The 12,144-nt window shown below is 43.3% G+C and overlaps 1 protein-coding gene across 2 annotated transcripts in view; it reads right to left on the minus strand.

Moving 5' to 3' along the window:
- The window catches only part of bcas3 (BCAS3 microtubule associated cell migration factor), a 318,853-nt gene that overhangs the window by 179,619 nt on the left and 127,090 nt on the right, over nucleotides 1-12,144 (minus strand). For both annotated transcript variants that reach the window (XM_080427841.1, XM_080427840.1), the window contains 2 exons: nucleotides 3,850-4,046; nucleotides 2,785-2,882 (listed from right to left, as the gene is read on the minus strand). In XM_080427841.1, coding sequence (XP_080283967.1) covers nucleotides 2,785-2,882; nucleotides 3,850-4,046 — 295 coding nt within the window. The remainder of the gene's footprint in view (nucleotides 1-2,784; nucleotides 2,883-3,849; nucleotides 4,047-12,144) is intronic.

The following is a 12,144-nucleotide window of genomic DNA, read 5'->3' on the forward strand; positions in this document are numbered from 1 at the left end:
CTGATGTGACCACATGCACAAAATGTAGGACACACACACACACACACACACACACACACACACACACACACACACACACACACACACACACACACACACACACACACACACACACACACACACACACACACACACACACACACACACACACACAATGAATCTCCTTGTGTTTCAAAGACCGTCAGTGTGCATTGGTTATTTTCCACGCTGATTTGTTTTCACAATGATTTGTTTTCCATTTAAAGTGTATTACTGGTCTCTTTCAAAATTGGCCTGAAAAATCTATCAGGAGACCACAAGAAAGGAGGTGACATTCACTGCCACCATTTTCCCTTTTTCTCCCTTGTACATATAGTGTTTGCATTTGTTGATGACATGCATTGTTGTGTACATTTGTTATACTATGTTGATGAATTGAATACATATATAGGACCACAATGTTAACAAGTCCCCAGGACCTTTTTTGTGTTATCATTTTACATTTCTCACTAATAAAGTATTCAATCGATCAAAAAAAGTATTAACAGGGTATTTGATTTAATTTCATTCAAACATGCACTAAATGTAATAAAAAACGGATAAAACAATAATGACAAAGAAAACAAATGCTAAACATACTCAGTATACAACTCATAGAATACTCATATACAGTATCTTCATATTTCCTTATATCTATAAATCAAACAGACATACCCCTATATCTATACTTACTGTAAATTACATATCAATGAATGAAATATTAATTTAAGAATGAAAATAGGATATGCGGGATGCATAGTGTTCAACATAAGTGACCATCTAAACGTCCTCTCTACGTCTCCCCTCTCACACACTCTGTGTCTTTAAGGCTGATTTACACTTAGTTGCGAGTTGGCGACGTTCACCGAAAATAGCAGATCTACAAGCTCAGAACACATCGCACTGCAGCACGTTCTCAGCTTGCAGATCGGCTATTTTTGATGCGTGACACTGAGACACAACCAAGTATAAACTGAGTCTTTAGTCGTCTGCAGAGAAATAGCATCAGCTGAATCAGCAGTGATGTAGAAATATGATTACGGGACCACAGGGTCCCACAATGTGCAGCACGCTCTGGCCTGTGCATTTCATTCGGGAAGGAGGACTATTGAGAGACGACGCTGTGACACAGGCAGACACGTGTACACACACACACACGCGCGTGCGTGTGTCCTTTACAAGGTAAGACAAAAGTGATGTGTGTGTGATAAGAAGAGGCGCCACAGCAGACAGAGCCCCGAACCTTACACACACACACACACACACACACACACACACACACACACACACACACACACACACACACACACACACACACACACACACACACACACACACACACACACACACACACACACACACACACACACACACACACACACACAGATAAGCATCATCTCCCTCCTCCTGGCTCTGTCCCTCGATGGAGTGAACACACAGAAGAGGGATGGAAAAGGAGAAAGGACACACAGAGAAGAGATGGGAGAGAGAGAGAGAGAGACAGAGAGAGTGAGTGAGTGAGTGAGTGAGTGAGTGAGTGAGTGAGTGAGTGAGTGAGTGAGTGAGGGCGGGCGGGCGGGCGGGCGGGCGGGCGTGCGTGTTGTGCATATGTGTGTAGCTACTACAGTATGAGTGTGTGGAGGGCTGGAGGTGTCCTTCCAGAGGTCAGAGATGTCTGGGGATCTAGAAAGCTTTGATGTGTGAGAATGACATACTGTATCACACCAACGAGAGAGAGAGACAAACTTGGTTTAAGTTGTCACACACACACACACACACACACACACACACACACACACACACACACACACACACACACACACACACACACACACACACACACACACACACACACACACACACACACACACACACACACACACACACACACACACGCTTCTGTACGATCTGCTTTGCCAGAAAGTGCGTTCAAAACAAAAACACGGCAAAACATGCAAAAATAATACATGTTTTTTGTGACAGGACATTTGTGAGCCAGTGTTGTCTGAACGCTGTGGTTTATCTGTGGCAGCATCACGGAGCCTGCAGGGCGCGAGGAATGAGACATGTCTCCATCACAAGACACAGCAGATAAACACTGAAGACACTCCTATCTCTGCCATCGTACAAAAGGCCACAGGATGAAATGTCACGCGTTAAGTGTTGTTTTGTTCAACCCACGCTCGTGCGGTAAATACCACCCGCAAACCTACAGTATGGGTGTGCGCTCGCACACACACTCGCCAAGTACATTCACATACAACTCCTGGGAAGCACACTTGTGCACACTTGTGTACACACACACACACACACACACACACACACACGAGCAAGACAGAGAGACAAACAAACACTCACAGGAGCTTAGTAACAGCATTATCTCTGCCGAGTAGAGACATATTTCAAAAGGTGAATACCTCTGATCTCCCAGTGATTGGATTAGCCTACATCATAACCAGATGAAAGGAGACATGTCGAGAGGGACGCTATCAAAATCACTTGAAAACAAATCAATATAATCCAATGGTAGAATGAGACGTGCCAGTCAGTTGGACGGTCTCTGGGAGGATGGGGACTGTTCCACGTTAACAACATAGGCCTAAGTTGTGTGCGTGTGTGTGTGTGTGTGTGTGTGTGTGTGTGTGTGTGTGTGTGTGTGTGTGTGTAGTAATGTTGAATAGAATAAGTTTGAGTAAAGTACAAGAGAGTAGGCTACAGCAGAGTCAACACTCAACAGAATACAACAGAATCAGTGATGTGTCCTACCTGATCCGGTATCTATGATGTTGGACTGTCCTCTGCGTTCAGCTACCAACCTTGATGAGCCAGGCATGCTCACTGGCTCTGAACGCACTGGCTGGATCCTACACACACACACACACACACACACACACACACACACACACCCTCCTTACTGTCTGTGTTGTGTAGTGTAGTGTAGCGTGACTGTATTAAGTGTGTGTAATGTGCAGTGAGTGCAGCTAAAATTTTGCTTGAGGTATGTCATGATATGATATGCTGTGTGTATGTACTGTGTATAGTGTGTATAGTGTGTGCATTGCAGAGTGCAGTGGTTCTCAAAGTGGGGTCCGTGGACCCCCAGGGGTCCTTGAGGGGGTTACCCAGGAAAATAAAGCATCAGCATCAGTTCAACCACTTCAAACCACTTGGCAAACAGCCAAATACATAATGAATTTGGGGGTCCTTGACATGAAAAAGTTTGAGAACCATTGGCATAGTGCAGTGATTCTCAATAATTCATCGATCATTAAAATAAACATGCTCTGAATGCTTTGAAGATATTCAAGTGGGTCCAGAAAAGTGTGTGACCCACTGGTATGGTGCAATCAATTTTGTTGACTAAAACTATGACGAAAAATGTTTGTCGACTACCTTTTTTCACTGACGAAAACTAAGCTATGATGATTAAAATGATGACTAAAATATATTAACAATTTCGTCAACAAATAAAAACTAGACACAAATGTTAGGGAGGGACTAGTGGAGAAGAGATCCAGTAGAACTAAGACAAGTCATTGTATGCTTGGTTGCACGCAGGTGTCACGTTTCCGAAAATAGCAGATCTACAAGCTCACAGCTTGTAGATCTGCTATTTTCGGGACGCAGCTAAGTATAAATCAGGCATTACGACGCCATCGCGGCCTGCTAAGATACATTTTAGACGACTAAATTAACTGAACTAAAACTAGACTAACACTATAACGTTTCAGATGACTAAAATGTGACTAAAACCAAAAGGAATTTTATTCAAAAGACTATGACTATGACAATTTGCTGTCAAAATGAACACGGGGGTGACAATGTGCTCACCTCAGGCTGTGCAGGTCCAGGTCATCTGTGTCAAAGTCCAGCAGGGGCTGCTGGACGTCGGCCGGTCCCTGAGATTGCAGCACAGAGGACGACGAGGAGATGACCGTGGTCTGGCCCGACGGGTGGATGGTCTTGAACTGGAACTGGGGGCCCATCCACAGCCTGCGGTGGGGGCCCGTGTGGGTCACTATCTCCACCTGCATGGTGGAGATAGACACAACTCATAGGGCTCACTAAAACATTTCTGACAAAAAATGATCATGATAATGAGCTTTATTTATTTATTTATTATAGCACTTTTCATACATCGAAATGCAGCTCAAAGTGCTGTACAAACACAGCAAAATCTAAACGGATGAAAAACAATATGGACAAAAATCTAAAACAGATTCAAACGACTTTCAAAGTGACCATAATAAAAACACGGAATTCTGCAACCAGAGATTGCGTTAGGCCGGTTGATCGCCGAGTTTGGCCGCCTTCATGACAAAAGCCGGAAAATATAATTCCCTCAGGACAGTATAGCTGGTAAAAAACAAAAACAAAAAATACAGCAATTTTTTATCTTTATCACCGCTAATCAGACATGTTTCAAATCCTCTGCTCCCCAATTGCACTCTCAGTCTATTCTACAGTTATGTCTATCCCTCTCCCTCTCCCTCTCTCTCTCTCAAACACACACGTCACAGACACTTTCATAGGAGAGGGCAGTACATACACACAGACTATGAGAAATTACATGTTACAAAAAGATTACATGAAAGCAAGGTCAAAGACAAGCTATGCAACGCAAGTTGTCCTACCACAGATCAACAACAACAATGTACTGAACACGCTTTTGAAGATGAAACATGGCTTTGAGACGCCTAGAGAGACTTCAATAACTGTCCATTAGTGTCACCATGAAGTCACATTGCGTGCAAGTGAAAACACAACATTATATCACAAAACATGGATACATGTAGAGTAGCTTACATGGAATACATCAGGGGTCTTCAACAGGGGTCCGGGACCCCTAGGGAGTCCTCAGAGTTACTAAAGGGGGCGGTGCCAAAGTTTTGTGTGATATGATTTTTTTTTTGTATTAACCACTTGAACCCTCGCATCCCTTTTCTGGAGGAGAACTTTAGCCTAAAATAGCCGATCTACAAGGTCACAACGCCTCGCGCTGAAACACAATTTTATACAATATAGAGGGGGTCCCTCCCTGCTTCATCTCTCTCTCAGCTCATTAAACACAACTTTTTACTAGGCTCTCTAAAATGTTTTGTTTATGTGCTAAATATTGAAGAACATGCTCTGCATATGGACAATACTGATGCTTCAATCTTTGTATGCAAGATCAAGATTGATCGGACAAATGTTTATTTCACAGATGTTTCCTTGCATATTTCAATCAAATGATTGTTTGATGTAACGTTAGCCTAAACTTACTTCATCCTCCATCACACAATGGTGTTGCTTGATAAACATAACTAGATCTACAAGGTAATGTGTTGCATTGCAGGACTCTTGTTTTCCTTTATCAAATCCTAGTGAGCGTTGCTATGCTTCATTGTTGACATGTACAGTAGGCTGCCCGGCGCTTGTTGATAGATTATGCTGAGATGATCAGGTAAGCACAAAGTTAATGAATGTGAATATAAAGCGGTACGCCGTAGCGCGAAAAGACGGAGGCCTGAAACTATTGAGAGAGAGTTACGGTCCTCCTATAGACAACTGTTATAAACAGAGAATATTCACCTAATATTCAAACATGTATTGCCAAAACCAACTTACAGTTGGAATTTGTTTCTGTGTGCTCAGAGATAACAACACGATCAAGAAGAAAGTAACGTGATCGCGTCGTGGGGAGATCAAAGAGTGTCATAACTCTCTCTTTCAATGTGTCTGGACAGAGCCGCCTCCTCTACTTGCCCCTTCACTGGGCTTTTCTCAAACGTGTACCTTGATATGAAGCATCCGTAGTGCAAAATAATATTTATATAGACATGAGACGGAGCCATATCCTATCGTAAAATAAATACATAATAATAATAATTAGACAATGGACCATTTGTGATTTGATTTAATGACTCATCTCTCAACATATGATGTCTCTTCACAGACCTGCTAGGCTCAAAGTATCGATAAGCTCCATAGACAATGCATTGAACCTCGCCACTTTCTCAGAACATGGCAAAATACTGCTGCTGGTGTGAAGTCAGCGTAAGAGGGTAGATACTATCGTACAGTAAGTACTTAGATCTAAAATAAAATGCATGCATGCATGCACCTCATTTTGTCCCCGACACGCTGGCAGTCAGATGAGGACAGCATGCTCTCTGTGTGAAAAGAGGTGACACGCTACACTGTAAACACATTTGTTTACACCATCTATATCAAACTGATGAGAGTGGAGATCTGGGTGTGTGTTGTGTCATATACTGTATGGGTGTGTGCGTGTGAGAGAGAAAGATTGAGGATTTCCCGGGGGATTAATAAAAGTGCAGCAGTGCATCCTGTACATTAGCATTAGCATCATGCTAGCAGAGACACCTCTGTGCCAGTGAGCCAGGCACCCTTTTTGTGTGGACGAGGGGATAGAGCGCCATTAGTGCAGAACTGTTTATGCACACTGGCATTAACACTGACAAAGAGAGGGATAGGGGAGAGGAGGGGAGGTATCTCTGTCTCCTCCTCTCTGCGTCTCCTCTTTGGTTGAGGTTCACCCGCTCCCCGTCTCCTCCCGTTTTTTTTCCGCTGCTCTCCCACGCCAGCGGAGACGTTCCAACTCCCCGCAGCACTTAGAGCTCCTCTTGGTGACACAGTGTTCACATCTCATCATCTTTACTGCGCAGCACAGCGCTCCGTCTCTCACCTCAGTCCATCCCACCGCTCGCAAACTCTTTGCACTCTGCCTGCCAGGCGCTAACATCCCACAATGGAGTGATGGCTTACGCTCTCTTAATTCATCAGCTCCTCTGTGTGTGTGTGTGTGTGTGTGTGTGTGTGTGTGTGTGTATGTGTGTGTGTGTGTGTGTATGTGTGTGTATGTGAGTGATTTGGGGTGGGGGTTGGGGACACAGCTGTGCAAATTAGGGCACAGAAGACAGGAAGAGGATTGTCACTGTGTGTGTGTGTGTGTGTGTGTGTGTGTGTGTGTGTGTGTGTGTGTGTGTGTGTGTGTGTGTGTGTGTGTGTATGGTCAGTTAACACCATCAGTGAAACACCCAGCCCTGCAGCAGAACAGCTGCCAGTGCGTTCTCTTCGCGGTGAAGTTGAAGGTCCAGATGTTCCGGGCCCCATCTCTCTCCCTGCTGTCCTGTGACATATTGCCTGTGCACTGCGCTGACAGCATGCGTTACCCACAGTGCACTGCTCCCAAAAGTCAGCCCGAACTAATCGAGGGCCGACGCCTACTGCACGTCGCAGCAGCAAATCTAACGAGGGTGAGTGGTGAGCCGCCACCTCGAGTGCATCGTTCGTATACTGACAAAGATGGAGTCAAACCGTGATGTCAGAAGAGTTGGCCGTCTTCCTCCTCCTTTGTCGCTGTCGGGCAAAAACCTTACAAAAACCATACAAAAACCTTACAAAAACCATACAAAAACCTTACAAAAACCTTACAAAAACCTTACAAAATAGTTACTTGGTAAATAAAATGGTAAATGGTGCATTTATATAGCGCTTTTATCCAAAGCGCTTTACATAGATTGTGCATTACATTCACACACACCGATGGCGGAGGAAACCATGCAAGGCACCAACCTGCTCATCGGGAGCAATTAGGGGTTCAGTGTCTTGCTAAAGGACACTTCCGACACTAACTCTGGGGGAGCTCTGGATCGAACTGGGAACCTCACGTTCCCATCCGGCCACTCTACCCCTGAGCCACTGCCACCCCCCCCCCCCCCCCCACACACTTTTCAGGGAATAGAAAAAAGAGCCTGTATTTCAATGGATCCAATGTAGTTATTATTTATTGGTGAAATATTTATAAAACCCACAGACAGATTTAGCCACTTTCACTTCCAAAAATGTTCCAAAATAGCTAAAACAGCCGATGCGACACATTGTGAGCTTGTAGATCGGATGTTCTCGCTGCTTTTGCACGACACTCTTGTAAGACAAAGTATGGCATTAATTTAGAAAAAAACATACGTTGAAATATGGAGATACATGGTTTCTGCCCGACAGCAACGACATGTCACAAACACTATCCATCCAGGGCAAATTGACAGCTGTCATTGAGATGCAGGGGCAGCGGGTGGCCTCTATACTGCACTCTGTCAGGAGGACGCAGCGCTTTGTTCATACAGTCTGAGAGCCTCTGACACAGACAGGCAGCAAATGGCTCCGCATGGCAGCAGGCTAAACAACTGACACACAGGGTCACAAACCTCACATTTCATTAAGGGATGGCCGATCAATCCCAAATCCCAACCCAACGCCAAAATGCCTACTGATAATCTAATGAAAGCCACTGATATGATATAATGAAATCCACAAGACAGAGACTGGACTCTAATTCAATCTGGCCATTCTTATCCTATACGTATTTAGCATTTCTCTACATGCAGGACTATTGTGCCTTACTTGACCCAGCCTTTTCATCCAAGTTCTTTCAGGGATCTTGCCTGAAAAGGCCTTTATCTAAGATTAATCTACAACACTATGTTCTCCTTGGGCAGTTTTTTTTAAATCATGATTTCAATAGTAATGCCATTTGTGTAGCTAGTGCAGATGTTGGAGGGGTCTGATATTCTGTGATGACAGATGCTGAACTGTCATACAAACCGAGTCCATACGCATGTCATACGTGCGTAGCGCTGTGTGGAAGAGTCAGACGTAGCAATCTCTTTATAAACTGCACTAATGAGACCAACACTACTTTACCACTATAATGTTGGTATAACGAAGGGATTCCCTGGAATATATTTTACATGCAAAGCTTATCAACTATGAGGCAATAGTTGCTGGGCTGCGGCCGACAGCAGCAAATTATAGTGTACTGTAGATCCCATACACCGCATAGACATATTGTCCCCGATTGGCTAGCTCCATTCCACAGCTTGGTGGTCGTGCATCCCATAGCCTGGAGGGACGATGGGTTTGAGATGATCAATTTGCTAGAACAGCATTGCCGTAGGTGACCGTGACCGATGTGAAAAATATTCGTGATTCCTTGCTGGCAGCATGCACATGAAATTTGACGCTGAACAGTGTTATAGTTTGCGAGTTTACCTGCGGACAGTCAGACAACATACACAGACACACAGGGGTGAAAATAATAACCTCACCCTTGACCACCGTCCCGGCAGAGATAATGGACACAGCCAACTTGAATAGCACTGACGCCCTCACAACGATCAGGCCAAGCTCAATCTGGCAGTGCCAGTGACTGCATTACCCATGACACCGTCACCAACTACCCACCTTCACCACCTTATTCTGTGCAATGGAAGGTTTGGCTCCTGGCAAACTATCACGGTGAATACTAACCAAGGCATCTGCAGGGTAAAGTGGGGCACATTTCACCGATTCAATTATTCATGTCTTGGAATTATTGATGGTGCAAATGTAAGGAGTTTACCTGTCAGCACCAGGGCCTGAGCGGCATGATGGGTAACCAAACTGAACACAGCGGGGTGCGTGTTCCATTTACCTCACAACATTTTAAAAGAATAACTGTTAACCACATCATGAACCCACTTCCGTATTCCCGTCCCTATTCTGGGCATGTCATAATAGGCAAACATTCAAGAACATAGCTGATCAAAATTACAAGCTAACAAAGGGTTGTGAACTTAAGTACTGTAAATAGGGTTTAACTTGTTTAAGACAGGGGCTTTCACATTTTTTTCATGTGACGGACACCCAAATTGTCATTATTATCATATGAAAATTCCATACATCAAATTATGTTTTATTTCTTAAAATAAGAATAAGCAGCTTATGATAAGGACCAATGCAAAAATACTTAAATACAAATACAGCAACATGGGACACATTTTTGTTTTGATCTAAGATCTGAGGAGAGACAAAGTAAGCCATGTGGACCAGTGGGAAAGTGCAAGCCAGGATCCCATTGAATTACAAATTCAAAAGCTAAAGTGGAGTTGGATCGGACAAACCCTCAGAAAACCTGCCACAAACATCACCGACAAGCCCTGAAATAGAACCTCTAAGGAAACATTTAAGTAACAGATGAATAAAGAAGTGTCAACTGGGGAGATCTCGAAAGAACCGCCAACAACCAAGTGAGAAATGGAGGACATTTGTCAGTGAAGGGCCCATGAGCAAAGGGCTTAAGTCAAGTCAAGTCAAGTCAAAAGAAAACAAAAGAAAACCTAAACGGTTTCCCAGATAGTTTTGACAGATGACAATGATGCAGGTGTCTAAGCAGTCATGGACAAAACATGAACTCTAATTTAGTTTATAATTAGCATCATTATATGAAAAATGTTGACTTTGTATGCAAGAACCTCTAGAATGTGCATGTACAGTACAGTATGTGTGGTATATGCTGTGTGTTATTTGTAAACCCCAGCTCCAATTATCTGTCGAGAATAACAGAAAAAACAGAATAACAGAACAACCAGAGAATGAAGTAATTATATAGATATTCATAAAAAAAATATTTCTAAATGTGACCAAACACATTATTTAAATTGTATACCAATGAAAGTTTTTGCAATTATGATAACAAATTTAAAAAAAAAGCAGAGAAAAGAAAAGTTCCAGTTTGGGAACTTTTGTGTGTTCTTGTTGTGTTGATGTTCTTCTGAGGTGTTTGTTTGGAGAGTTACCGGCCACCAAACCAGGAACCTTCCTGGTTCCAAGCAGCCACTCTACCTCCTGAACCACTGCTGCTAGTCCCATGAGGGGCCTGCAGAAAAGGAGGTGGCCTAGTACAGACCCCTGGGGGACTCCATGGTCAATTAAGTATATAGGTTTAACTGATTAAACGTTCACAAAGACGGGAAGGATCTAAGTGTCATGATTAAAGCGTAATGACTCTTGCAGCGCAGTGCTGTGTGGAGTCTTTAACCCATTCAATTCGGGAACGCATCACTTTAACCCATTAAGACCTGAGGCCGCTTCTAAACATTTTTTAAATCCTAACAGTTTTTCGGAAAAAAAATGTAAAATTCTTTTTTCACGATTTTTCAAAAATAGCAGATCTACAAGCTCGTAGCGCGGCACTCGGTGCCGCGCTATGAGCTTGTATATCTACTATTTTTGAATAGCCTAAAGAAATCTAAAAGTGACACAGATGCGTTCCAGGTATTAACTCTCTCAGTGCCACGCCCCGACATATCCCGAGTTTTTCCCGAGTACCCTCAGTGCCAGCACGAGAAATCCCGAGTTTTTACTTTTGACTGTGGTCGCGCTATTCTGTATATTTTTCATGATCACTTTCGCTTCCTGACTACATCAGACTCACCCGGAGCCGGATGTAAAAAAAAATAATTCATTTCCGGGTCACGTTGTTTTTCTCCGGTGATTTTCGGCCAGAATAGGGAAAGTCACGGTTTTTCACACGGTATAAAAAGCGAACGGAGAGGTCCACGTCTACTCTCTTTGGTCTGGGTGACGATCAGTCATCGTAGTCGTGTATCGCATCGTAATTTAGCCTGATCAACGATTGTCAAAATGTCAACATCCGGTTAGGACCGGATATGACGTGAGCCTGTTTGGGAGGGGGTGAGTGAGCCAGCGAGGTCATCAATGTGTCGATTTGTTGCTCTCTACTGGTAGAACTGTATTATGGGTTTAAAACCCCAATCAGATCATTTATTTGAATGAAAAATTACAAAATTTAAAAATTAAAAAAAACGCAAATTCCTGGCAGTTTGGGAGTACTTTATGAAAATACTCTTGGCACTGAAAGAGTTAATGGGTTAAGATTTCTTTGGCTATTCAAAAATAGCAGCTCATGACTCATTATAATTTTCTCCATCAGCTTTATTACACACCTCAAAAGTTACATAGATATAATTCTGGGATATCAGATTTATGTTTTAGGTGTAGCACAGAAGAAGGCTCCTTTTTGCATTGTACAATGCAATGTATAAAAGTTAAAACATTCTGGTATGATTTCTGTGACACACTGGCTAAAATTATAGAGGCTCCCTTCCCGTTAGACCCTGAAGTCTGCCTCTTAGGCAATTTCACTGCTATCAGTGCAAAACTAAGAAGACACAAAATTAAATTTATAGAGGTGGCACTTGGAGTGGCTAGGAAGTGCATTGCAATAACATGGAAGTCTGACTCCCCCCTCGGCATTGCGAGATGGTTCTCAGAAATGAA

Source organism: Gymnoscopelus braueri (genome assembly GCF_963280865.1).
Source record: "Gymnoscopelus braueri genome assembly, chromosome: 5".
Lineage (NCBI taxonomy): Eukaryota > Metazoa > Chordata > Actinopteri > Myctophiformes > Myctophidae > Gymnoscopelus > Gymnoscopelus braueri.